The following is a 24,767-nucleotide window of genomic DNA, read 5'->3' as shown; positions in this document are numbered from 1 at the left end:
TGGTATGTTATATAGTGATGTGTGCTAAGGAAGAAAATAAAACAGGGGAGAGGAGTGCAGGGTATTAGGGGAAAGGGCTCACATTTTTAAGGTGGACCAGCCAAGAAGGACCTCACTCATTAAGGTGACACTTGAGAAAAGAACTGAGGGAGATGAGATTACCTTTTAGGACTCTATCCTAAAGGAATAGGAACTCAGGCAAAGAATTACATACAGAGATGTTAAATATCATTCATAATACCAAAAATGAGGGGGAAATATAAACATCCAACGGTAGGGTAATTATTGATACGTCCCAGATGTGCATGCTCAGTCATTCAGTTGTGTCTGACTCTGCAACCCCATGGACTGTAGCCCACCAGCCTCCTCTGCCCATAGAATTTTCCAGGCAAAAATACTATAGTGGGTTGCCATTTCCTTCTCCAGGGTATGTTCCTGACCCAGGTATTGAACCCCAGTCTCTTGCTGCTCCTGCATTGGCAAGCAGATTCTTTACCACTAAGCCAGATGGGAAGCCCCACATCCCAAATAGGGACTATTATGTGGCCATTTAAAACAATAGTTTGCTTGGACTTCTTTGGTGGTCCAGTGGTTAAGAATTCATCTCTCAATGCAAAGGTCACAGGTTCGATCCCTGGTCAGGGAACTTAGGATTCCACATGCCACAGAGCAACTAAACCTAGGTACTCAGGAGCCCTTGAGACACAACTAGAGTCCATGCGCCCCAACAAAAGATCCTGTGGGAGGCAACCAAGATCTGATGCAGCCAAAATAAATGAATAAATAAAAATTTTTTAAGTAAAAGTTAAATAAAAAATAAAATGGCAATTTGAGAATAATTAATGATGGGGATAATTTTCATAACATAATGTTAGTGAGCAAGCAGCATGCAAAATTGTATATGCTCTTTATAATACTCTGCTCTCAATTTTGTAAAGTGAATATTATTTCAGTATTTGGGTTTCCAGAAATCCCTATAATGAACACATATTTTTTAATGTTACTTTTTAAAAATCAACAAGAGCCCTTTGATACTTTCTGTTATAAGAGGCTAGAGTGAAAAGAAAGAGATATTCTATAAAAGTCCTTTATTTCATTCATTCAGTACATTCATTGCCTGCTTGCTGAGCACTAAATACAGAATAATTCTGACATCCAGAGTTAGTCTTTGTCCTGAGTCTTTATCGGACTCAGAGTCAGGGGAGGAGAAAGACCTAGAGGCAGTTTTCATCCACTGTAGTAGGTGTCTCCCTTAGATGCTGGTGAACTCTGGGTGCCATGTGAAGGAGGAAGGTTACCTGAGACTATGAGACTAAGGTAAGGAACCAGATAGGGAAAATGGATAGTAAGGAAAGAAGAGCAGGTTTAAAAAGAAGACAATGAGTTCAGTTGTGGACATAAGAATTAGAACTACTGTTTCGCACTTGATAATATACATGTTTCAATGCTATTCTCTCAGATCATCCCACCCTTGCCTTCTCCCACAGAGTCCAAAAGGTTCCATCCAGAGGGATGGGATGGGGAGGGAGGTGGGAGGGGGGATCAGGATGGGGAACACATGTAAATCCATGGCTGATTCATGTCAGTGTATGGCAGAAACCACTACAATATTGTAAAGTAATTAGCCTCCAAAAATAAATGAAAAAAAAAATTTTAATTAAAAAAAATAAAAAGAATTAGAACTACCTGTGAGGTCCTTGGCAGTCCAGTGGCTAAGACTTTGCACTCCCAATGCAGGGCACCTAGGTTCGATCCCTGATGTGGGAACTAGTTCCCACATGCCAAAAGTAAAGATCCCGCATGCCGAAAAAAAGATAGAAGATCCCATGTGCCACAACTAAGACCCAGTGCAGCCAAATAAATAGATAAATATTTTTAAAAAAGAAAGAAAGAACTGCCTTTAGGAAGTCTAAGGGGAGGTGTGCCTCCTTAGATTTCCTAAGGAGGCGGGGATCTAGATCTGAGGAAAGGCAGAAGGTGATCTCCCAGGCATCGTGTGTTATGTAAGGAGAGGAGGAAGCCAAGGACGAAACTCTGGACAACAACCAGCAAATAAAAAAGAGGGGGTGCTTGACGGCAGCTAAGCAGGAACCAAGAGAGAGAGTCAGGAAGCAAGCAAACGCCAGTTGTAGAAGAGAGGAAGGAAGGTCATCTCAATCCAAGATTAATCTATAAGATTTCCTAAATTGCTTTTTAGTAATAGCCATGTACCCTTGAGAATTGTTATTTACTTATTCCCTGGGGAAAATTATAGATCAAATACATTAATAAAATTACCAGAACAATGGATGCCTTACCAATTTGCTCTTTTATTTTGAATAATCTTATTTATTTTCATTTAAGCATTTTTGGCTGCTGCTCTGCGTCTTCACTATGGTGGCTTCTCTCGTTGCAGAGCACAGGTTCTAGAGCACACAGGCTTCAGTACTTATGGTGTGGGGACCCACGGCATGTAGAATCTTCCCAAATCAGGAGTTGAACCCATGTCCCCGCATTGGCAGGTGGATTCCTAACCACTGGACCCCTGGAAAGTCCCCAGTTTGCTCTTTATGAATATAAAAATGCATCCTTAACATAAACCGAGTCCTTGCAATGACGAGAAGCTTAGTGTAATACTGGTAGCACCAGTGGTTACTCTTGGCTCTAGGTAATTTGTTTTTATTTGCTGTATCATGTATGGCCACATGAGAATAGGTTTTATTCATGCTTCTGTTGATGGACATGTGAATATTTGCATCATGAAATGAGATGGGGCATGTCCTCCCTTCTTCCCTTCTCAGAAAGACTTTACAGAAGATTAGATTGTCTTCCTTGAAAGTCTGGTCAAAACCACCTACAAAGCCATCTCAGTCTGAATTTGTGTTTAAGGAAATATTTTTGACTACTGACTCATCTTCTTCAATGGTTATAGAACTGTTTTCTCTTTTTTTCAAGCATTGTTTTATTTTTCCTAAAGATTTTTCTGTTTCACCTAAATTTTCAAATTTAAAAGTGTGTACACACATATATGTGTGTACACTTTTTTTTAGTTTCTGCAACATAGGTAGTGATTCCTCCTCATCATCCTTGGTAATGGTTACCTGTGCTTTCTCTCTTTATTTTCATGATTGGTTTCACCAGAGGTTTGTCAATTTTATTAGCTCCTCTGAAGAACGAATGTTAGTTTGTCCTTATATTTTTGTTTTATTGATTCCTATTTTCATCTTTATTATTTCCTTCTTTCTACTTTTGTATTTTTGCTGTAACTTCGTGATAGGGATATCTAGTTCATTAATTTCTTTTCTGTTATATTCATTTTTTAATATTTATTTGTTTTATTGTTTAGTCTTCATTGCGGCAGGTGGAATTTTTCACTGTGGTGCCCAGACTCCAGAGCACATTGGCTCTGTAGGATGTAGCACATGGGCTCAGTCGATGGGCCCCAAGGGCTTAGTTGCCCCACAGCATGTACAATCTTAGTGCCCGACCAGGGATCGAACCCACATCCCCTGCATTGGGAGGCAGGTTCTTAACTACTGGACCACCAGGGAAGTTCCCTGTTGTCCCCTGGAATAGGAAATGGCAACAGTGGAACATTCCACTGTTTCTGCCTGGAAAATCCCACTGGACAGAGGAGCCAGACAGGCTACTACAGTCCATGGAGCTGCAGAGAGTTGGACAAGAGTAAGCAACTGAGCACACACACTCTCCAAATACTCCTTTATCTGCATCCCAAAGCTTTGATAAATAATATTTTCACTGATCACTCCAAATTCAAACTATTTTCTTACATCTGATATGCTCTCTTCTCAGATCAAGAAGTTACTCAGAGTTTCTTAATTTCTAAGCATAAAGCGATTTTCTGGTTCATATCTTGCACTGATGTCTTGATTAATTGTGGTCAGAGAACCTGCTACATATAATTTCAGTTCTTTGAAATATGTGAAAATTAGTAATAACAAAGTGGTCATCATACAGTTTTGTAGTCCATCTTTTATACTCAATAACATTGCTACTTTGAAGTTTATTTTTAATTGTTCAGTTTACTATAAATCTCGAATGGAAGTAAATTTGCCTAAAATTTCAAAATTATTGACTTTCTCAATCTGCCAGCATAAAACAGTCTACAAAAGTTCCCCAAGCACTTGATTTTTCCTTTGACCTCAAATAGTTGCATCATTGCTTTTAGCCCCACGTTGTTGAAAAATACCACATGTTTATTTGTTCAAACAGGTCTGCCTTTCTTGGTTTTACTGCTTTAGCCAGGCTCAGCCATATTTTTATTAAACTATAAGTCAAGCCCATTCTCAGTGAGAAAACTGAGTAAGAATCAACTGTCTCTTGGTTTTTCTCCAGGCCCGAGGTATGAAGAGACAGGTCATTGATGACTTTATCACCCAAAACAAGTATCTGTTGGCAGCCAGGCTCACCAGCCAGAAGTTGTTCCATGAACTTTGCCCCGTGAAACGGTCTCACCGACAGAGGAAGTAAGGACTGAAGGCCTTGCCCCTGCTCATCATGTCGTATGTTACTGAAAGGCAGTTAAACATAGACCCTGGGACAGTCAGAATCTATGCTTCATGTTGCAAATAGATGAACATAGATGAACAGCTATGATAGTAGAGGGGTATGTCAGTCCAGGGCACCTTAGGACCACATGATTGGCTGTGCCAGAGAAGATCCCCCTGAGAGCTGAGCCCTAAAGAGTGAGTAGGTTCTGCCAGGTGTCAGGGACAGCCTGTGAAGCTTGGTGAAGCAGTGTGAAGTGGGAGAATGCTGCTGTTTCTCCCAGAGTGTCCCACACAGGGCAAACGTCTGCAGGTCTAGGAGAGGAGCCAGGTAAATGACCAAACAGTAGGGCAGCGAGGGTGCTGAGGAAATGGTAAAATAATTAGCTGGGCATGGCATGGCATGGCTGAGGCATCCTCATTCATACAGAGCATCTGAAAAGTCTGGAAAGACAGGGAAAACACTTCATATAGCTCTTTCAGATTAAGGAGCCGGTGCCTTTAAATTTAGGGCTGTTTCATCTGTGAAATTTAGGGCTCTTTCATCTGGATATGAAAGGAAATAATTTTGATCACATTATTTGAAAATACAACTAAAATACTGTTTAAAATAGGAAACATTCCCTATATTTCCAGACTTTTCAGATTCCTATATAGACTAAGAGAAGAAACACTTTAATTAAATATAAGGAAGATGATCCTGGACTTTGAGAATTATTATTTATACAGCCTTCAAAAAATATCCCAGTCCACACACTCCTCCCCTTTGTTTCCACCAGCACCCTAGCCAGGCCAGTGTCACCTCTCGCCGAGGCCACCGTGTTAGCCTCCTACCCCCCTCTGCCTCCACTCCACTCCCACCGCCTCAGTCAGTTCTCCCCGTCAGCCAGTGATCATCCTCCTCACACTGAATTGGATCAAGTACCCATCCGTCTCTGGGTCTTTGCACTTGCAATGCTCTCGACCTCAAGCGCTCTGACCTCACTTCCTCTTGTGGCACCTCATTCAGATCTCTGCTCCAGCGTCACCTTCCCAGATGACATTTCCCTGACCAGGCTGTCTGATGGAGCATGACTCCCAACCCACCCTGCACTCTTTCCCCTTCACTTTTTTTTTTTCCGTAACACTTACCACTACTTGTCATGATCTACCTGCCTGTCTATCTATCTGTTTTTTTGTCTGCCGTCCCCACTGGAATGTAAGTTCCACAAGGGCAAGAACGGGTGGAATGTAAGTTCCACAAGGGCAAGAACGGGGCTTCCCAGGTGGCTTAGTAGTGAAGAATTCGCCTGCTAAAGCAGGAGACACGGTTTGATCCCTCGATTGGAAAAATCCCCTGGAGGAAGAAATGGCAACCCACTCTGGTAATCTTGCCTGGGAAATCCCGTGGACAGAGGAGCCTAGTGGGCTATAGTCCATGGAATCACAAAGAGTCAGACTCAACTGAGTGACTGAACATAAGGGCAAGAACGTCGTTTGTCTTACCTGGCATCTAGTGAGTGCTCAGTAGTAACTTGGAGAAAGAATGCCTGATTTGAATGATTAGATGAATTTGCCATTGGAACCACGGCAAAGGAAGCTCTTCAGAATGAGGCCCAGTGGCCCTGGCCTGAGACAGGGTTAACCAGCCCTGCCTGAAGTAGAACTAGAACAGGTGCCTTCTGCAAGGCCCTTCTGCATCATTGGTTCAGTGACTGTTGCCTTCAAGGGCATTTCCAAATGTGAAGTTTCATGTGGGGAGAGCATCAGCAGTTTAGAAAGAAGCAGGTCCTTAATGCCTTGAACATCTTATCTCATTGGCGACCCTCATGCAGCTTTGGTTTCTAAAACATGCTGGTTCTCTCTGTGAATGACTTCTCTCCTTCACCTTCCCTTGCCATTCAGGGCCTCGGGGATTAGTTACATAGTCTTTTCTTTTGTTGATATGCAGGTACTGTGTGGTTTTACTGACCGCTGAGGCTACCAAGTTGAGCAAACCCTTTGAGGCATTCCTATCCTTTGCCCTGGCAAACACACAGGACACCGTGAGGTTTGTGCATGTCTACAGCAATCGGCAGCAGGAATTTGCCAGCACCTTACTGCCAGACAGTGACACGTTTCAAGGAAAATCAGCGGTGAGTCGTGGGTTCTCTCCTGGTCCCAAGCTCTTCACAAGCATGTGGCACTTAATTCCATGTTCTCCTTCCTCAAGGGTTTTGAATATAGATTCTGGGAAATCCAGAAATCTCTGAAGCATGTTTTGTTTTATTTCTTTCTGAGTGCTTGGAAACCATTTGACCTGTTTTTTGCCCTGTCCTGTGGCATGTGGGATCTTAGTTCCCCAACCAGGGATCAAACCTGTGCCCACTGCTTTGGAAGCACAGAGTCTTAGCCACAGGACTACCAGGGAAGTCCCTGAAAGCACTCTTAAACTAGTCTTTTACCCTGCTGATTTCACCTCCTGACTTTTCAACCTTGGACCTTCACAAAAGGCATCTTTCCTCTGGGTAAAGATTAAAGAGCATCCCCAGTCCTTTTCACCTGTATTTCCCCTGTGCAGGTCAAGTTTTATAGTATCTAGTTTGTAGAATCTCCCTTAGGCAACCATTAATATGTTTTTCAGTGTCTCCCTCCTGTACTTCTGCCTCTTTTATTTCATCCTAATTGACCTTACCCTTCCTTTCCTCCTTTGTCATCACTCTCCACAGAAACATGAAATTCTTTGTCATTTTCATCATCTTGGTAATCATGGGAAGTGAAAGTCGCTCAGTCATGTCCGACTCTTTGTGAGAGTCCGTGGGACTATACAGTCCATGGGATTCTCTAGGCCAGAATACTGGAGTGGGTAGCCTTTCCCTTCTCCAGGGGATCTTCCCAACCCAGGGATTGAACCCAGGCCTCCCGCATTGCAGGCAGATTCTTTATCAACTGAGCCACAAGGGACGCCCAAGAATACTAGATTGGGTAGCCTATCCCTTCTCCAGCAGATCTTCCCGACCCAGGAACTGAACCGGGGTCTCCTGCATTGCAGGCAGATTCTTTACCAACTGAACTGATTTTCATGGGAAAATCTCTGAAAAAAACCAAAGGCTTGCTTTATTATAACATTAAGTCAGGGACTGCACTGGTGGTCCAGTGACTAAGACTCTGTGCTCCCAGTGCAGTGAGCCAAAGTTTGATCCCTGGTCAGGGAACTGGATCCCACAAGCCACAACTAAGGGTTCACGTGCCGCAACTAAGACCCAGCAGAGCCAAATAAATAAATGTTTAAAAAAAAAAAGGAGAAGTTACAGAACAAAACCTATTGAGAAGAAAGAGCTTTAACTTTTAACAAAGCTTTGAAAAGTCACCATAAAACTAATTTCTTTTGTCAGAAAAATGGAAATCTCTTGCAGATATAGTATACTCATTCATATCTGTACTTGAGCTTCACTAGACCCTTTTTTTCCATTGTCTCTGGAAAAAAAACAACAACAATAATTTCCCATTCTCTTGAGAATTCTAATGGTTTTTCGCCTCTTTTTCTCCCAGGTGTCTATCTTAGAAAGGCGCAACACGGCAGGGCGGGTGGTGTATAAAACCCTGGAGGATCCCTGGACTGGGAGTGAGAGTGATAAGTTCATCCTTTTGGGTTATCTAGACCAACTGCGGAAAGACCCAGCTCTTCTGTCATCGGAAGCTGTGCTCCCCGACTTGACCGATGAACTCGCCCCTGTAAGCACGCGGCCCAGGCGAGTGGGCGCCGGGCAGGGCTCCCGAGCTCCCAGAGCTGCAGTGCCCTGTCGGGGATGGGGGGCTTCTCGCTCTGGGGCTTGGGGTCCAGTCCTGACCCTTTTTCTCCCTCCACAGATTTTTCTTCTTCGGTGGCTCTACTCTGCTTCTGACTACATCTCAGACTGCTGGGATAGTGTATTTCACAACAACTGGTAGGAATATTGCCAGACTGAATTTCTCTTGCTGTTACTTACCAGAACTGCTGTTTTTCATTTGGAAAAAGATTCACTCTTCTTTGATTTCAGTGTTGACTCCGTCTGGGCAGGTGGAAGAGTGTTTCCATATTTTCAACGACTATTCCCCTTTCTCTGTCTTTCGGTAACTTCCCTTCTGTAATATTTGCTGGTTTGACCCTTTCCCATAGGCTGGGAAAGAAAGGATCACCCCAGCTGCCCTTCCAGATAGCAGAGCCTGGGACTGAGCTCCTCACCAGAGCACCTTGGTGCCCAGCACAGGGCTGACGCACATGTAGTCCAATGAATCGAAACACGAACGAACCAGTGAATTAGTCAGAGAGGGCAAGGGCACTCCCACCACCCCCTCCCCAATGAGACCACGAGCTCCTGAGGACAGACCACGTCCCACTCACGTCTGTGCTTCCTGGCCACCAGCCCAGCTCCCAAAAAACAGCAGGCCTTTGATGGGTGTCTGCGGGTGAATAAAATTTCAGAACACCTAGAGGAGATCTTAGAGAAGTCAACTTTCTTCTCCCTACTCTACCCCTCTGGGCCACATCTGAATTAGTCTGACCAAAAAAAAAAAAAAAGATCAAAAGAAAAGAAGTAATTCCACAGACTTTCTAGTCAACTCGCATTACCCTTGATGTCAGAATGTTCCTCCATGTTCACAGCTTAAATCCTTTGTTACCCCTCTTGTCATTTCCTTCTGCAGAATCCATTCAGCACAGCCTGAGGCACAACGTCAAACTTTGTAAATAGGTGATCTGTGAATTAGAACACTGAGGGAAAAAAAATCTCTACTTTGACCACTACCGCAAAAAAATCCTCTATTTGTATGAAATTAGAAAGTGTTTCTTGATGTGAAAGCTTTTTGGTTTGGGGTCATGTAGCGGTTTTTTGAGCCAGAGAGAAGAAACCTGAAACTATTAACTGACACGTCACAGCGGCCTGCGTAGCACTGACCAGAGCTTGTGAACTTCATTTCAGGCGGGAAATGATGCCCCTTCTGTCCCTGGTTTTCTCTGCCCTCTTCATCCTCTTTGGCACTGTCATCGTTCAAGCTTTCAGGTAAGACCCCCCCATGCTCCTCAGTGCTGCGTCTGTAGGGTGAGGCCTACACTTCCTCGGCTGTTTTTCTGTAAAATCTCTTTTTCTTCAGTGACTCAAATGAGGAGCGAGAGTCCAGCCCTCCAGATAAAGAGGAAGCCCGTGAGAAGACAGGGAAGGCGGAGCCAAGCTTCACCAAGGAGCCCAGCAGGTTGTTCTCACCAGATGCCAGCCCCTCCTCCTCAGCAGCAGCCCTACAGGCTGCAGAGGCTGATAAAGCAGGATCTGAGTGTCTAGCACAGCTAAGAACTCTGGCTCTGTTCCTTGTGTGAGATGTGGATTTAGGGAAGAATCACCGCTAATGACGGCTTCCTAGGTGGCTCATTGGTAAAGAATCCACCTGCCAGTGCAGGAAACACAGGCGCAGGAGACTTGGACTTAATCCCTGGGTCAGAAAGATCCTCTGGAGGAGGAAGTGGCAACCCACTCCAGTATTGTTGCCTGGGAAATCTCTTGGACAGAGGAGCCTGGCGGGCTTTAGTCCTTAGGGTCACAGAGTTGGACACGACTGAGCACACACAGTGCTGATGAGCGTTGACTAAGACCGTGGAGGTGTTTAGACACACGTCTAGTTATCATCTCCTAGGGACCCTCAATTTCTCAATCTCAGGTTTAATAATGAAGGCGGGAAGCAAAGAAGCATGTCAGGCAGATGCTAGATGAGCCAGGAGCAGAGAGAAATAGCTGTGTTGACAGCCTTCATCCTGTACTAAAGCCACTTCTTCACCAACTGCATGGTAACACCTGCAGGGTAATTTGTAGGCTGGGATAGCCAGGTCAGTCCCGCCCTTCCCCTGTACATATAGGCTCAAGGATAGTTAATGATGTACCTAGTCTGGCTAGAACATAGCAATTTCTTCCACTTGTTCCTTTTAAAAGTAACGGCATTTCCCTGTCCTCTAAGATCTTAATTCCTCAATATTTCTCCACAGCAAGATTCCTAAAAAAGGCTTTGTGGAGGTAACAGAACTCACAGATATAACATACACCAGTAACTTGGTACGCCTGAGGCCAGGCCACATGAATGTGGTTCTCATCCTGTCCAATTCCACCAAGACCAGCCTGCTGCAGAAATTCGCTCTGGAGGTCTACTCATTCACTGGGTGAGTTCCTCTGTGCACCGGAGAGGGGGCAGGACGGAATGCGTAGAAGGAGGAGGGGCGAGCGGGCATACTTGGATGAACCGGGGGTGGGAGGGTGGAGGGGGTGGCTAGAGAGGCTTTATCCAGGCAGCATGGTGTTGGTTGTTACCTGTCCAGCCCCAAGATCCATCCAGGCCATCATGCAGGGACCTTTCTTCCCCTTGACTGTCAGTTCTGGACAGAAGAGCTTGAACTCAGTCTCCCCTGAGCCCTTTCAGGAAGCTTCTCTGGCTCTGAGTGTTTTCCTGAGGCCTGACACTGAGAGTGAGACCCAGCAGGGACTGACACCCAGCTGGAAATGGGTGAGGGGCTGTTGCCACCTTGTAGAAACCCTCCAGGCTCCGCAGAACTCCTTCATTTCTTCAGACCCTACCCAACACAAAGCCTTTTCCTATTTGAAATCTGACTGAGATTCTTAAGTTCCCCGTGATTAAATGTGCCCAGAAGTAACCTAAATCCTCCTTCTGTCCTTCCTCCAGGAGCAGCTGCCTACACTTTTCCTTCCTGAGTCTAGATAAACACAGAGAATGGCTCGAATACTTACTAGAATTTGCTCAAGACGCGGCCCCAATCCCAAACCAGTACGACAAGCATTTCATGGAGCGTGACTACACGGGTTATGTGCTGGCTCTGAATGGCCACAAGAAATACTTCTGCCTCTTCAAGCCCCAAAAAGCAGTGGAAGAGGAGGAAGCCATGGGGCCGTGCAGTGACTTTGACTCCTCACTCCATTTGGGTGAGTGTCGAGGGAAGTCTTCCTCTGGCCTTGGACCCAGGCCCATCAAAGGAAAATTGAGCAAGCTGTCCTTATGGATGGAACGGCTGCTGGAAGGCTCCTTACAGAGGTTTTATATCCCGTCATGGCCTGACCTAGACTGACAGGGTTTCAAAAAAGAGACTCGAACTCTTCAGACTTTTTAACAGGCCCCTGTGAACAGGTATTTTTCAGGACATCACAATGGACAGAGTATAGATTTTAGATTATTCTTCCAGAACAATGGCTAGAAGAATCTTTCCTTTGTCCTGTCCTAACCTAGGAGTGAAAAATACCACACATTGACTTCCCCGGATCAGAATATTTTCCTTTGGGTCTTTTTTTCCTCATTGGAATGCCACACTATTTAAAACAGACTGTTCCTTCCCTCTTCCTTTGTCGTCTCTGCCACGTGCTCGCCCCACCCTCCCCTGTCCCATCTCTGTACCTCTGTGCTGGGCCCTGCAGTGGAGGTGTTGGGGGCGCCTCTCAAGCTGGGTGTGCGGGCGGTCACCTGCCTCCCCCATCTGGCCTGGGCTGTGCTTCTGCCCCAGCGCTTGCTCTTCCTTTGGCACAACCCACCTCAGGTTCTGGGCCCTGCGTCTGCATCTCGAAAGAGGCCTAATTCCAAGCAATGTTACATTAATGATTTCTCTGGTAGTGAATAGCTAAAACTATATTTGGGGGGCATCCCCCTACAATGGCTGGTCAGCCACAGTTTTAAAGGTTAGGGATGAATTGGGGCTTTGCCTTTCAGTTCAGTTTTCTTCCCAAGACAAGAGAGGGGCAGCCTGGGCAGGGCCTGAGGCAGCACCTCTCTGAGCACCCCATTGGCTGCCTCCCAAGCACTAAAGTGTCCTCGGAGGGATCCGCATGGCAGGAAGTACTGTAATGACCTTGAGCCATTTACCTGTATGTTTTCAGATGCCTTGCTGCCTCTGTCAGTTCTGGGGTATGGGTATTAGGAGCCATAACTTGTAATCATGTTCTCAGAATGTAGGGATAAGCTGCCATAAGCCAGCAGATGTTCAACTGAAGACATATTACTCCCGCTGTGAGTCAGGCTCAAGGAACCTCCTCCCTCCGGTGGTGTCTCCTTAGTAAAATACTAGACACATCTTTGTATCAAGGAACTTAAAATTTCTCAGCAGTTGTTATTTTGAACCCTATTACCCCAATAGTGCTGTATCTCCAAGTCCTCTTTCATGACAAGTGAGCCAAGACACGTTCTATACTCCCGTTTTGCTCACTTTGAGCTTCTGGCCTATATTTCAACGTCTCGTCTTAATTGTTTTCACTCTCAACAACTGCTTCACCAGTAACAGGATGAGACCTGTCGTCAGCACCCCAGTTTGCTGGGCTCCGGTGAACCATGGACACCAGGCAGGATTCTACCAGCCAGTTAGAAAGCTTTCCTTTTTTTTTTTAGAGCAAACTGCCTGGAGTTTGGACAACCTCAAAGAGTTCAAATGTCAAAGCAAATTGTCCTTCTGTAAATTGAAGGCTCAAAATCAGTGATGGGACAAAATAGGTTAATAACTGCTATTTTCTTTAATCATCATTGCTTTAAACTAAGCCATTTGGATTGAATGACAGTGGCAAGTAATAAATTGAGTCCAGAAATTCTTGTAGTTTTCATGGAATCTATAGCTTTATTTAAAAAAATAATGAAATCACTGCCAGGCTTTATTTTTTCCAAGTGATCCTCTCAAAATGGGTGTTTATTTTGATTGCTCTATCACATGGCACCTGGCCCAGGTGGGACTGATCAAGGAATTCAGTTTTGGCTCTGTGATGCAAAATTATTTTCTGCATCTCCTCTGGCCAAGTTGCTTATATGAGGAGTGGTTTGGTTCAATGGTAAGTTTTTCATTTTTTAGTTTCTGATACTAATGGGATTCCTGACCTTAATTTCTGAAAACCAACCCAGATCTGTTCATTTTCAAAAATTTTATTAAAAAGCACATTCAGACCACTGCACCTTCCATTTGCACAAAGAAAGGAAAGCGATAATGATGAAAACATTCCTAGGAAATATTTCAGTCCAAAAAAATCATCTAGAGATCTGTTTGGGGACTGGTAGAGAATGTCCCCCAAGAGGACACTGAGAAGCTTTTATTTTAAACTGACCTTGACTCTTGACCACCTAAGCCTTTCCTCCTGAATGTTGTTTCCATGAATTTGTTTACTTCCATGTCAAATGTATGACCCACCATCTTGCTCAGCCAATGCTACTGTTTCTCTTTTTCACATATGTAAATCAAACAGACCCAATTTTGGCTTTAAGTTAACTTCTTGGTCTTCGGGTATCTTGGAACTGACAACACTGATGTTATTAGAGGTAGGTTTTTCTGGTTGATACAGTTTATGCCTCATGGTTAACAGATGGGACAGTCACTGGCCTAAAACAAGCCTTTGTAGACACATGCTCCCATTTAAAAAACATTTTCTCATTAGGCCCAGGTGTCAGTGGCACAGTCTGTCTAACATAGAGTTCATCAGCTCCAACCAAGCAACGTGTCAGTGAGCAAGTCTGCCCTAACTCCCACAAGGCACCACAGTCTTGTTGCCATCACTGACTAACCATGAAAATTTGGCTGTGGTTTTGAAATAATGGGTTGATTTCCTCCTCATTCAGTACATACATTTTTCCTGATATAAAAAGAAATGGGATCTGACTGTGTTTTAAGTGGTTTGTGTTATTTGGGGCAAAGGATTAGGAGCAAACGCTCAGACATTTTTTCCTAAGTGAAATTACTGAAAAACTGATGCAGAACAACTTGACAAATGAAACGCTGCTCACACCCAAATACCTGACCTCGTCCTCGGAAAAGAAACACAGCCTGGCAGCTGCTGAATCTCTCTGTTCTGTGTGTCAAGGAAGATGATTATACTTTCAAGACAGACCTGAAAAGAAGGTGAATATTTTGCACTTTTGATACTCTTAGGAACAAATAACTTATTCGGCAAATGGTGTCTTTTTTATGTTGTTTTTGTTTTGTATTGTGAAACAGGCACTGAAGCTGATGTTATTTTGTTTTAAGAATCTTACAGACTGGAAACAGAAATAAACTATTTTAATGTGTGATGATTACGGGTAGCTCTTGTGTCACAAGGAGATGATTTGACCATGGACACATGATCAACAGAATTGAATCTGCATGTTACTCAATATATGCTTAAGATCATCACGCCTTCACTGCAGATTTCAGGTACTGCTGTCTTAGAGGGTGGGTCAGCTTGAAGAGAAGATAATGTAACACAGGCTTAGAGGGAGTAAGTTCAGGAAGTGTATAAACAGCCCTTTGGAGGCCAGTTCATGTTACGTGGTTTAGAAGACATTCCTGCATCTTCCTGGGGTTTTGAGTAGGAAGTCTCTTTATTAGGATCTGCACATTCTTTTCCTTTCACACTTTGTTTAATGTTCACAGAAGCCCTAAAACCAAGATGCAGTCCTAGGCTCCTCAGAGTAGGGGCTATATTTTAAAGGAAGATACTATAGAAATCTGGAATGTTTCTACAGTATGATTTCATAGGATTTTTTCATTTCATTCCTCCGAATTATAGATAAACTGCATTTTCCATCCCTCTCCCCTTCATCCTCCATCACCATTCTTCAAAGGAAAAAACAGCACAAGTGCATCTTTTTTTTTAAGTTAATTCAAACTCCTGAGGAATATTGGCTCTTTGGATTTGAGTTTTACTGAATGCCATGTTGGTTACAGCTACCAATGACATTTTTAGCAGAATGTTTTATTGGCATCAGCTCTTCAGTTCTCAAATTTTGCTTGCACACAAGTGCTTCCAGAGAATTATCATCTGTGCAAGCTGTTGTTACATCTTGAAGAATCACAGGACAAGGTTCAGACGACTGTCACTTTGGGGAGAACACACAGCATCTCAAACAGCAGGTTAGCTGCCACCAGGGCTGTGTTTCCTACAAAGAGGTGAAACCCAAGCATGAGCCGCGCGCAGTCCACTGCCTTAGGTCAGCGTCCTGCCTGTGCTACCTGACCACCCCGTGGACATGCTTTCCCTGGCATTCTCTCCATCCAGCACCATTCAGAAATAGTATTTTAAAATTCAGAAGGCTCTGTTTACTCAGACCAGATTTCCCCAAAGGAAAACCTGTCATCATGCTGTGTATTGTATTTATTATCTATCCTCTGAAACTAATAGGCCCAAGTCTGTAAACTGCTACATTAAAAGTATTGGGAGGGCATCTGCTTTGAATCTCTCTCCTAAACCAGCTGACTCTCCCAGTTTATTAATATTTATAAATATCATTTGTGCCTTAAGAATTCACTCTTCAATGAAATATCAAAGACGAATGGCACTGTGCCACCCCATCACTGAACTGCAGGCTGGTTTCTCTTCTGCTGATGGGTGGGGCCAGCTAATAATCCTTAGCTGCCTCCCAGGGGTTCTGTTAGGGTTCATTAGCTCACATCTGTACAGTGTGCGTTAATAGGTTTATTTTCTTCACTGTAGGACATACTCAGCAGGTTCCCTAGTTGTCTAAAAGGACCCATCCATCTACTTATTAATCAGAGGAAGACGGTTTAAACTAGCAGCTGCCTACAGATCACACTTAGCTCCCTTACTCACCAGAAGGATCGTAGGGTGGTGAAACTTCCACGAGGTCACAACCCACCACATTCAGGCCTTGACAACCCCGGATGATCTCCAGAGCCTGTCCAAGATCAAGTTTGAGTTGTCCACAATGGTAACCACTGACAACAGAAAGCCACCAGTAGAGGCCTCCGTGGATTTCTCCCAACCCAGAGCCCCCCCCTTCAACTTGAAACTGTTGTTCTCCCTCAGTAAACATTCACTCACCAACAGGCCCCGAGGGATCATCAGAAACCAGCTAACCAATCACTTCAGTGCCATGCATCCAGGCAGCAGTCACCATTTTTGGTACCAGGGACAGTTTCATGGAAGACAACCTCAGAGGTGGGGAAAGGCCCCTCTAAGGTGGAAACACTTAGCTCAGAGAACTGACTGAACAGAGGAGCAGGGGGAGGGCGGCCCAGGCAGAAGGAAAGACACGTGTGGAGGCGCCATGATGGAAGAAGTACTGTAGTTAGAAGACAGGATAAGTGAGAGGGGTGGTTCGAAGAGCACCACTTTGCCTCCATTTTGCAGGTGAAAAGCTGAAAGGATGCAAAGCAGAGGAATGGAGTGTGTTCTAGAAAACTGGCGGGAACCAGGAAAGGCTTCGAGAGAGGCAGGTATGACCATCCTCCTTTCTGAGAGGATAGAAGATAATCAGTTAGGTTCAAGCAGTCTTCATTCATTTACTCCAGTATCTGTGAGTACCTCCTACTTATATGTCAGACACTATCCTCAGTTCCAAGAAGAGTGAACAGAACAAAGGTCCACACCCTGGAGCTTTCCTTCCAGTTATAATCACACCCCAATTCTGCCTCCCTGTGTGTATGCTGAGCACACCTATGAGAGCTTTATTTGAGGGTTTCCAAAATTCTTGAACTACTTTGGGAGGTGGTTCATCCCACTGTGCATATATTTTAAATTGAACCCCCCAAAAAATAAAATGTGGTGCTTAACAGGGGGTACTACAATACTGTCCCCATGGACAGGTGGACCAGAGGCAGAAAGACCAAATAACAGACTGTTATTATATCCCAGAAAAGAAAGGAGGGCCCTTGCCAACATCAGTTGCTCATCAGTAAGGGAAAATCCAAACTTGTGATCAGCCCTGAGAACAATAAAGGCCCAAGTGCTCTGATTTTAAAATCCCATCTCATTCCTGAAGACTCAATTCAAGTCCCAGGAAAGTGGGAGACTCAGTGTCCTCACCCCAAAGACGTGTCACTGGTGGAGTTCCTTACCTGACTAGGAGTAAGACCAGCAATTTCAGGTGTCCCTGTGCCCGGGGCGTAAGCAGGGTCCAAGCCATCAATATCAAAGCTGATATAAATGGGTCTGCCTCCCATCTGCTGCCTCACTTCCCCCATCAGAGGAACCAGTGACTTCAGCCAGCAGTCTTCAGCCAGGACCACCCGGAAGCCCTGGAAAGGTAGAAATTGGAGCAGAAGTTTGACACTTGGGCCTGGAGTATTTACAAGGCATTGTCTATGGGCCCACTGTATTCTCAGCTTACATGCACCTCACATTTGACCCTCAGTCTCCATGAGGAGGGAACTGTCATCCCCATATCAGACCCATTGATTTGGGTCTGGACCTCCTTGGCTCTTTTCCAAGCCAGCAACATCTAAGGGCTTGGTTTGTTTCTGATTTTCTCCCCTCCCCAGCGATAAGGCATCATCTGCCTCATCAGCTAGCACCCTTGCTCCTCTCTGCTCCACATGATGCAAATGCAGCTTCCGTCCCCACTCTGTGAACTTGATCAGCAGAACCTCATTGAATCCATAGCTACCATTGAGTGGCCGATGGAGAGGAAGGCAATGTGAGGGGCTGGGGACAGCAGGAGGGGCTTTTGGTCTGTCACCTGGCTTCGGCTGTATCTGTAGGTATCCAAGGTCGTGGAAGAGCCCCGGATGCCGATCTGCACCACACGCTTGCAGTCCAGGAGTCCCTCGTCCACACACCGGCGGAAGGGGGTCCCGTGATAGAGCTTCTCCCCTAGGGCCTTGTCAGCTGTGTCCATGTGAGCGTCCACATGCACCAGCCCCACAGGACCATGCCTGTTGACAACACGGCAGCTCAGAGGCCAGGCCTCCCAGTGGGGCCCGAACACAGCCACCCTCCAGGCCACCAAATCCTAGTGACAACTCACAGTCATAGAGGGGGGGAAATCTGGCATCAATTACCAGCCTTGCAACTGGCTTCTGACTTCAAATCCCTGAGCATCTCAGAAGAAAAATAAACTCAGAGGAATCAGGCAGACAATAGTCATGTGCTTTAGCTGACCCTCTCTACCTCTCACCCACAATTTTCTTTACTTAAAGACAGAGAGTGCTGGGTGGGATGAGAAGATAGGGCGGTGGCTCAGGTGAGCTCATGTGAAGGCTCAGCAAATCAACACCACCCTTTCTTCAACTTCAGTACCAAGAAGCAGCTTCCCCCCAGCTCTCTATAATTTCCATCAACCCTGCCAGCCACCCAAAATAAACAGACAATCCAAATCCATGTCAGGCTAACATAGCTTCAAGAAAAGACTTGGGTCCACCCACCCCCAGCCAGAAGGCTACCCACATATCTCTCCTCTATATGAATTCTGGAGCAGCATCACCTCCGCCCATCTGTCTGTTTCTCAAAGTAACCAAAATTAGTCAATGCCTGGTAGACTTTCACTACTGGAAAAATCCATCTCCTCAACTTCTGGGAAAGGGGGCCTTTCAGGAAAAAAACAGGGCCTCCCCTCAGCAAGAAACACCACAGTGCTTGTCAGTATTTGTATTTGGCCTTTGAAGCAAAACAAAAACAAGTTAACTGGGGTTGTGTATTTCAGTAAAGGCTCATCTTCCAAAAACAGAGGCAAATGCTGAGCCTGCATAACAGCAGATTATGCAAAGGCAAGGGAGAGTGGCCAAGGCATTAATAATAAATTGTCTTGGCTCCCAGCTGGTGACTGACAGACACACCTGGAGCGCGACGTTAATTTTGATCCAGAGAAGCAACTCAGTGGGGAATTTCCTATCACTCCCAGTAACCTGAGCCAGCAGAAGTCACCTGACGCCCTCTATCAGCAAACAACTCATTCTCCAGCTCCTAAATTTTGAAACCTTGCTTGGGCTCCGCCTTTGGGGACTTACTTTTCTGCTATTGCTTGCAATATAGGATAGGTTATTGTATGATCTCCACCTTCAAAGAGAAAAAAAAAGAAAACTTGTAATGTGGATTTGGAATAAGATTTGAGGACCATGTATCACCTAGAACCATCTTCAGTTTGCCCAATTCTGCCATCTTTTCAATTAGACTGGAAGAACTTTAACCATAGCTGAAATAAGATCTTGTTCAGTGATGAAAAATGGCCACTAAATGCCTGACATTACATTGTCATTTAAAAGAGAGAATTAAGGGACTTCCCTGGGGTCCAGTGGTTAAGACTCCGTGCTTCAAATGCCAGGGGTCTTGGATTCAGTCCCTGGTTGGGAACTAAGATCCCACATACTACATGGTGTGGACAAAGAGTAAAAAAAAAAAAAAAAAAATTTTTTTAAAATAAGAGAAAATTAAGGCTTATAATTTAAGCTTTAATATAGTCAAAGCTCTGGTTTCTCCAGTAGTCATGTGTGGTTATGAGAGTTGGACCATAAAGAAGGCTGAGTGCCAAAAAATAAATGCTTTTAAACTGTGGTGCTGGAGAAGACTCTTGAGAGTCCCTTGGACACCAAGGAGATTAAACCAGTCAATCCTAAAGGAAATCAACCCTGACTGATGCTGAAGCTGAAGCTTCAATACTTCAGCCATTTGATGCGAGGAGCCGACTCATTGGAAAAGACCCTGATGCTGGAAAGACAGAAGGCAAAAGGAAAAGGGGATGACAGAGGACAAGATGGTTGGATGGCATCACTGACTCAATGGACATGAATTTGAGCAAGCAGCAGTCCATGGGGTTGCAAGATTTGGATACAACTGAGTGACTGAACAACAACAAAATTAAGGCTTATGGGGAAAATGGTCAGACCAGCTCTGCCCAGGTAAGCTTTCTGCAGTGACACACATGCTCCATATCTGCACTGACCAACATGGAGGGCCCTAGCCATTGGCTATGGAGATGTGGCTCATGCAACTGAGGAACTGAATGTTTTATTTTATTGCAATTCAAATAGCCACCTATGGCTAGGGGCTACCACACTAGACAGCACAGGCCTAGAAAAGTATTACCATTGATAATTATTAATAATAACAAAAGCTATTATAATTGAAGCTTAAAACATGCCAGTCACAAATCTGCATGCTTTATGTGCACCTTAGTTATATGCCTCTGACACAATATAAGAAGGTAGGTGGTGGTGGTACTATTCCCATTTTACAGATAAGGGAAGCATGAACAGTGAGTGAAAGGTAGAGCTGAGATTTCAAACCATGACGGCCAGAAACTCCACTCCTTACCACTGTGCTTTGCAGGCTAGGCCCTCTAATTTGACAAAAATAAATTTGGAGGGACTTCCCTGGTGGTCCAGTGGTTAAAACTCTGAGCTGCTACTGCAGGGGACACAGGTTTGATCCCTGGTTGGGGAACTAAGATCCACATGCCAAATGGTGCACCCAGTAAAATAAATAGGGCTTCCCTGGTGGCTCAGTAGTAAAGAATCTGCCTGCCGATGCAGGAGACACGGGTTCAATCCCTGGTCTGGGAAGATCCCATATGCCACGGAGCAACTAAGCCCTTGCATCACAACTATTGAGTCTATGCTCCAGAGCCCAGGACTCACAACTACTGAGCCCACGTGCTGCAACTACTGAAGCCCGTGCTCCCTAGAGCCCCTGCTCCCTAGAGCCCCTGCTCCCTAGAGCCCCTGCTCCCTAGAGCCCCTGCTCCGAGACAACAGAAGCCTGTGCACCACAAGTAAGAGTAGCCCCTGCTCGCTGCTATTACAGAAGAGCCCATATAGCAACGAAGACTCAGCATAGCCAATAAAGAAATAAAATTATTTTTTAATTCCAACTGGATATTTAGAAAAAGGTACAATTTTGACTATTAGTGAACCGAAAGAGAAACGCTACAGTGAGAGTGGAGCAGGATGGAGGGGGAGGGTCAGAAGAAAGTTGCCCTATAGATTAACATAGATGCTGAGGAGAGAAAAAAAGGCCCCCTTGCAGTTCTCGCAAATTAAGTCATTAAAACAACATCCTTGAAATAGTTAAAAAGTCACAACTAAGCCCCTGCTAGCAGCTTTCCTCAGGCACAAGATCAAGGGTTGGGACAAGGTGAGGTGGGTAGAGGCACTTGCCAAAATTGAAGGAATAAATTGAAGGATGCAAAAAAAAAAAAAAATTTTTTTTTTTGAAGGATGCAAAATTGAAGGAACACCAAAAAACAAAACAAAACAGTAATTGGGGAATTCCCTGGTGGTTCAGTGGTTAGGACTCCACACTTGCAGGGGACCAGATTCAATCCCAGGTTGGGGAACTAAGATCCTGCAAACTGCAAGGCCATTAAAAAAAGAGAGAGAGAGAACTACTCAGTCATCAAGAAATATACTATTTTAATGTAATATTTTTAAAATTCAAAATTAGTGCAAGAAAAAGAATCCATGATAAAATTTTTAAAAAGATAGGATCAGTAATTGTGCTATTCTGAGCCATACTGGAGCATGAGGCAAAAAGGGAAAATCAGTTATGCATATTGTTGGCTTTTTAGGAACCTCTTAAATTTTGCACTAAGGTAAATGCTTCACTTGCTTCCCCCGGCCCATCCCTCTCATCATACTAGTCCAAAAAATGTAAATATCCTCTCCCCAGGGGCCAAAATAAATGAACTAAAAATGTTCTCTTTCCTTCTGTCTCCATATTCACAGTGGTTTGCTCTGGAGAAGTAACTGTACTCCAGTTAACGATAAATAAACCCTAAGCTCAGAGAACTACACTCTCCTTGCAGCTGCCATTACCCAAGGTCAGAGGAACACAGCCGGCTGCTACGATTTTCTGATAAGCCGCTCGAATCAGGTGGCAGCTGTCCTGAAGGTTGTAAAGATTGACATTCACATCGCCTAGGTCTGCAACCCTGAGGAACTGGAAGGGAACAGCTCCTGTGCTAGGATTGGCGGTCCTAAGCAGCACCGATTCTTCTCGGATCCTTCGGGGTCCGAATCTGGAAGAGGAAGAATCACTCTGTGAGCCATCCCTAAAGGTTTAGAGGCTCTCCCTGGGCCAGAGCTTCCCAGGCTCTATGCTGGGTCTGAATGAATCTTTGCTGCAGGGTTGGGGTTCATCCTATACATTGTAGAATGTTAAGCAGCAACCCTGGTCCTTGCCCACTCGATGCCAGTAGCACCCCCTTCCCACATGTTGCCACAACCAAAAACACATCCAGACTCTGCCAAACGTGGCCTCTGGAGGGAGAGACACACCCAGATGCTCCCACAGAGAACCACTCAAAAGTTCAAATCTCAGTTGTGTCTGACTCTTTGTGACCCCATGGACTGTAGCTCGCCAGGCTCCTCTGTCCATGGGATCTTCCCGGCAAGAATACTGGAGTGGGTTGCCATTTCCTTCTCCAGGGCATCTTCCTGACCCAGGGGTCAAACCAGGGTCTCCCGCACAGGAAGACTGTTTACCATCTGAGCCACCAGGGAAGCCCCTGGGAACCACTGATCTGACCTATATAATGAAGAGATTAAAGGCACAGATTTAGGCCTTTAAAGGCCCACCCATCACCAATTTACTAAATGGCATTAGATAATTTCTTAATCTCTCTGAGCTTCAGTTTCCTAATCTGTAAAGTAATAATGACATTTACCTTACTCTGCTTGTGTAAGTAAATCAGGTCATCTATGTAAAGCACCTTGCACTCAGTAGGCATTTAATAAAAGGTGGCATTAATAGATCAGTAGTCAGCTGGAATATTGCTGAGCTGAGTCAGAAATAGCTCATGTTCAACAATTAGGAAAATCGATTTTACTTCTTCTAACTTAATCTTAGGGCTTTTGGTAAGATTGGCTTCAAATGGTAAAGAAGCCACCTGCCAAAGCAGGAGACTCCGGTTGGATCGCTGGATTGGGAAGATCCCCTTGAGAAGGGAATGGCAATCCACTTCAGTATTCTTGGCTGGAGAATCCCACGGACAGCGGAGCCTGACGGGCTACAGTCTATGGGGTAGCAAAAGAGTTCGACAGGACTTCAGCTTCTAAACAAAAACAACTTGGTCTTAAGAAAACTGCCTTATTTGGCGGGCTTCACTGGCGGGCCACTGGTTAAGGCTCTGCGCTTCCACTGCAGTGGAGCCCGTTCCATCCCTGGGTGGGGAAATAAGATCCGGCATGCCACCTTGGCGCGGCCAAAAAAACCTGCCTTATTTTGAGCAAACTTTTGAGTCAGGTGATATCTAGAGGTTTTGGGAAAAGGCAGCCAGCTTCTGTTCTCAAATTTAATGTCCCCTGCTTTTGTAAACCGGAAGTACCCACAACCACCATCCCAGCTAGGCCGGGGAATGGAGAAGTCTCAGTCCCTAAACCCCTCTTTCTTTTTTTTTTTTCCCATTTATTTTTATTAGTTGGAGGCTAATTACTTTACAATATTGTAGTGGTTTTTGTCATACATTGACATGAATCAGCCATGGATTTACATGTATTCCCCATCCCGATCCCCCCTCCCACCTCCCTCTCCACCTGATTCCTCTGGGTCTTCCCAGTGCACCAGGCCCGAGCACTTGTCTCATGCATCCATCCTGGGCTGGTGATCTTAAACCCCCTCTTTCTTTACCAATGGGTGACACACGTGCTGAGCCCTTGGGATTACTTGAGGTAAACCAACCTGCTTCCCTGCCCCCAAAGGGCACTTTGGGGCTAGACTCTGACTTCCAACTCCACTCTGGGTGAGCAAAAGCGCCTCTCCATGAGTTTTGTATGCACGGTGGCCGCCAGGCTGCCCGACACGTGTCCGCGAATCCTGCTGACCTTACCTCGCCCCAGGCCGGTTGGAAGTCCCAATGTCCAGCGGCACCCCGACGAAGGCGGCGTCCAGCCCCTCTGGAGAGGCCTGCACCGGAAGCCGCATCATGGAGCAGATGCCCACCGACCGGGCCACGAACTCGGAACTGGGGGGTTGGTTCCGGGGGGCGTCGGAGGCCTGGCGGCTCAAGCGGCGGCTGAGGTCGCAGAGTCCCGCGACCGGACGCGCTCGGCCCCCGGGAACCAGCCTCCGCGAGCCCCAGCCACCCGCCAGGCCCCTGGCGCAGGTGGACGCCAGCAGCCGCAGCATCCCGCCCGCCTGCCCACCCCGCTGGTCCCCGCAGCAGCCAGAGCCCCAGCCGCCTCGGGCTCAAAGTGCAGGGGCGCCCGGGGATCATGGGCAGGGGAGGGGCTCCAGGGACCCGGCCGCTCGCTTCCCTTCACCCTTTTCTGAACTTTGGCCTCTAGCTCTTTCGGTAAATAGAATTAGTCCCGCGGTTCCCGGCTGACGTCCACTGCACTGCCCCCGGTGGGTATGCGCCCCCCAGAATCCGGCCCTTGGCAGTTTCCTCTCCCAGAGTAATACTTTTAAAACCTGAAAGATATGAAGGGGAAAGACCTTTCTCTAAGCGAGAGAACTTGGAGCGTTTTTTTTTTTTTAAGTACCAAGAAATGTCTGAATGGGAGTCTCAGGAAGCAGAAAGTCTTTCTTTTTTTTTTTTTTTTTTTTAGAAAGTCTTTCTTAAATAACCTTTTCTAAAAAGGACTTAGAGGCCAGTGCGTGCCCAATCATGTCCGCC

At 45.5% G+C, this 24,767-nt stretch overlaps 2 protein-coding genes across 3 annotated transcripts in view; one reads left to right on the top strand and one right to left on the bottom strand.

Moving 5' to 3' along the window:
* The window catches only part of DNAJC16 (DnaJ heat shock protein family (Hsp40) member C16), a 38,923-nt gene extending 24,410 nt beyond the window's left edge, over positions 1-14,513 (top strand). For both annotated transcript variants that reach the window (XM_043923527.1, XM_043923525.1), the window contains exons 8-15: positions 4,336-4,466; positions 6,418-6,601; positions 7,998-8,180; positions 8,316-8,392; positions 9,407-9,487; positions 9,579-9,677; positions 10,459-10,629; positions 11,148-14,513. In XM_043923527.1, the coding sequence (XP_043779462.1) occupies positions 4,336-4,466; positions 6,418-6,601; positions 7,998-8,180; positions 8,316-8,392; positions 9,407-9,487; positions 9,579-9,677; positions 10,459-10,629; positions 11,148-11,547 (1,326 nt within the window). In that variant the 3' untranslated portion in view covers positions 11,548-14,513. The remainder of the gene's footprint in view (positions 1-4,335; positions 4,467-6,417; positions 6,602-7,997; positions 8,181-8,315; positions 8,393-9,406; positions 9,488-9,578; positions 9,678-10,458; positions 10,630-11,147) is intronic.
* A 551-nt stretch (positions 14,514-15,064) lies between these two features.
* On the bottom strand, positions 15,065-24,415 carry AGMAT (agmatinase). The gene is made up of 7 exons (XM_043923528.1): positions 23,979-24,415; positions 21,967-22,169; positions 19,165-19,213; positions 17,898-18,093; positions 17,278-17,457; positions 16,031-16,115; positions 15,065-15,359 (listed from the first exon to the last, which is right to left on the bottom strand). The coding sequence occupies exons 1-7, from the start codon at positions 24,275-24,277 to the stop codon at positions 15,286-15,288; spliced, it is 1,086 nt and encodes a 361-aa protein (XP_043779463.1). The 5' UTR covers positions 24,278-24,415; the 3' UTR covers positions 15,065-15,285.
* Positions 24,416-24,767: the final 352 nt, after the last annotated feature.

This window comes from Cervus elaphus, chromosome 14 (assembly GCF_910594005.1).
Source record: "Cervus elaphus chromosome 14, mCerEla1.1, whole genome shotgun sequence".
In the NCBI taxonomy this organism is placed as follows: domain Eukaryota; kingdom Metazoa; phylum Chordata; class Mammalia; order Artiodactyla; family Cervidae; genus Cervus; species Cervus elaphus.
Note: the sequence above shows the minus strand (reverse complement) of the source record. Positions and strands in the feature narration are given on the sequence as shown.

Bases quoted from the DNA above. Each gene is read 5' to 3' on its own strand.
- AGMAT (XM_043923528.1), bottom strand. From the start codon at position 24,277: ATGCTGCGGCTGCTGGCGTCCACCTGCGCCAGGGGCCTGGCGGGTGGC. The intron at 17,458-17,897 runs GTGACAGACCAA...CTACCTTTCCAG, and splicing joins ACAGATACAGCCGAAGCCAG to GGCTTCCGGGTGGTCCTGGC. The intron at 15,360-16,030 runs GTGAGTAAGGGA...ACCTCTTTGTAG, and splicing joins ACCACCCTACGATCCTTCTG to GAAACACAGCCCTGGTGGCA.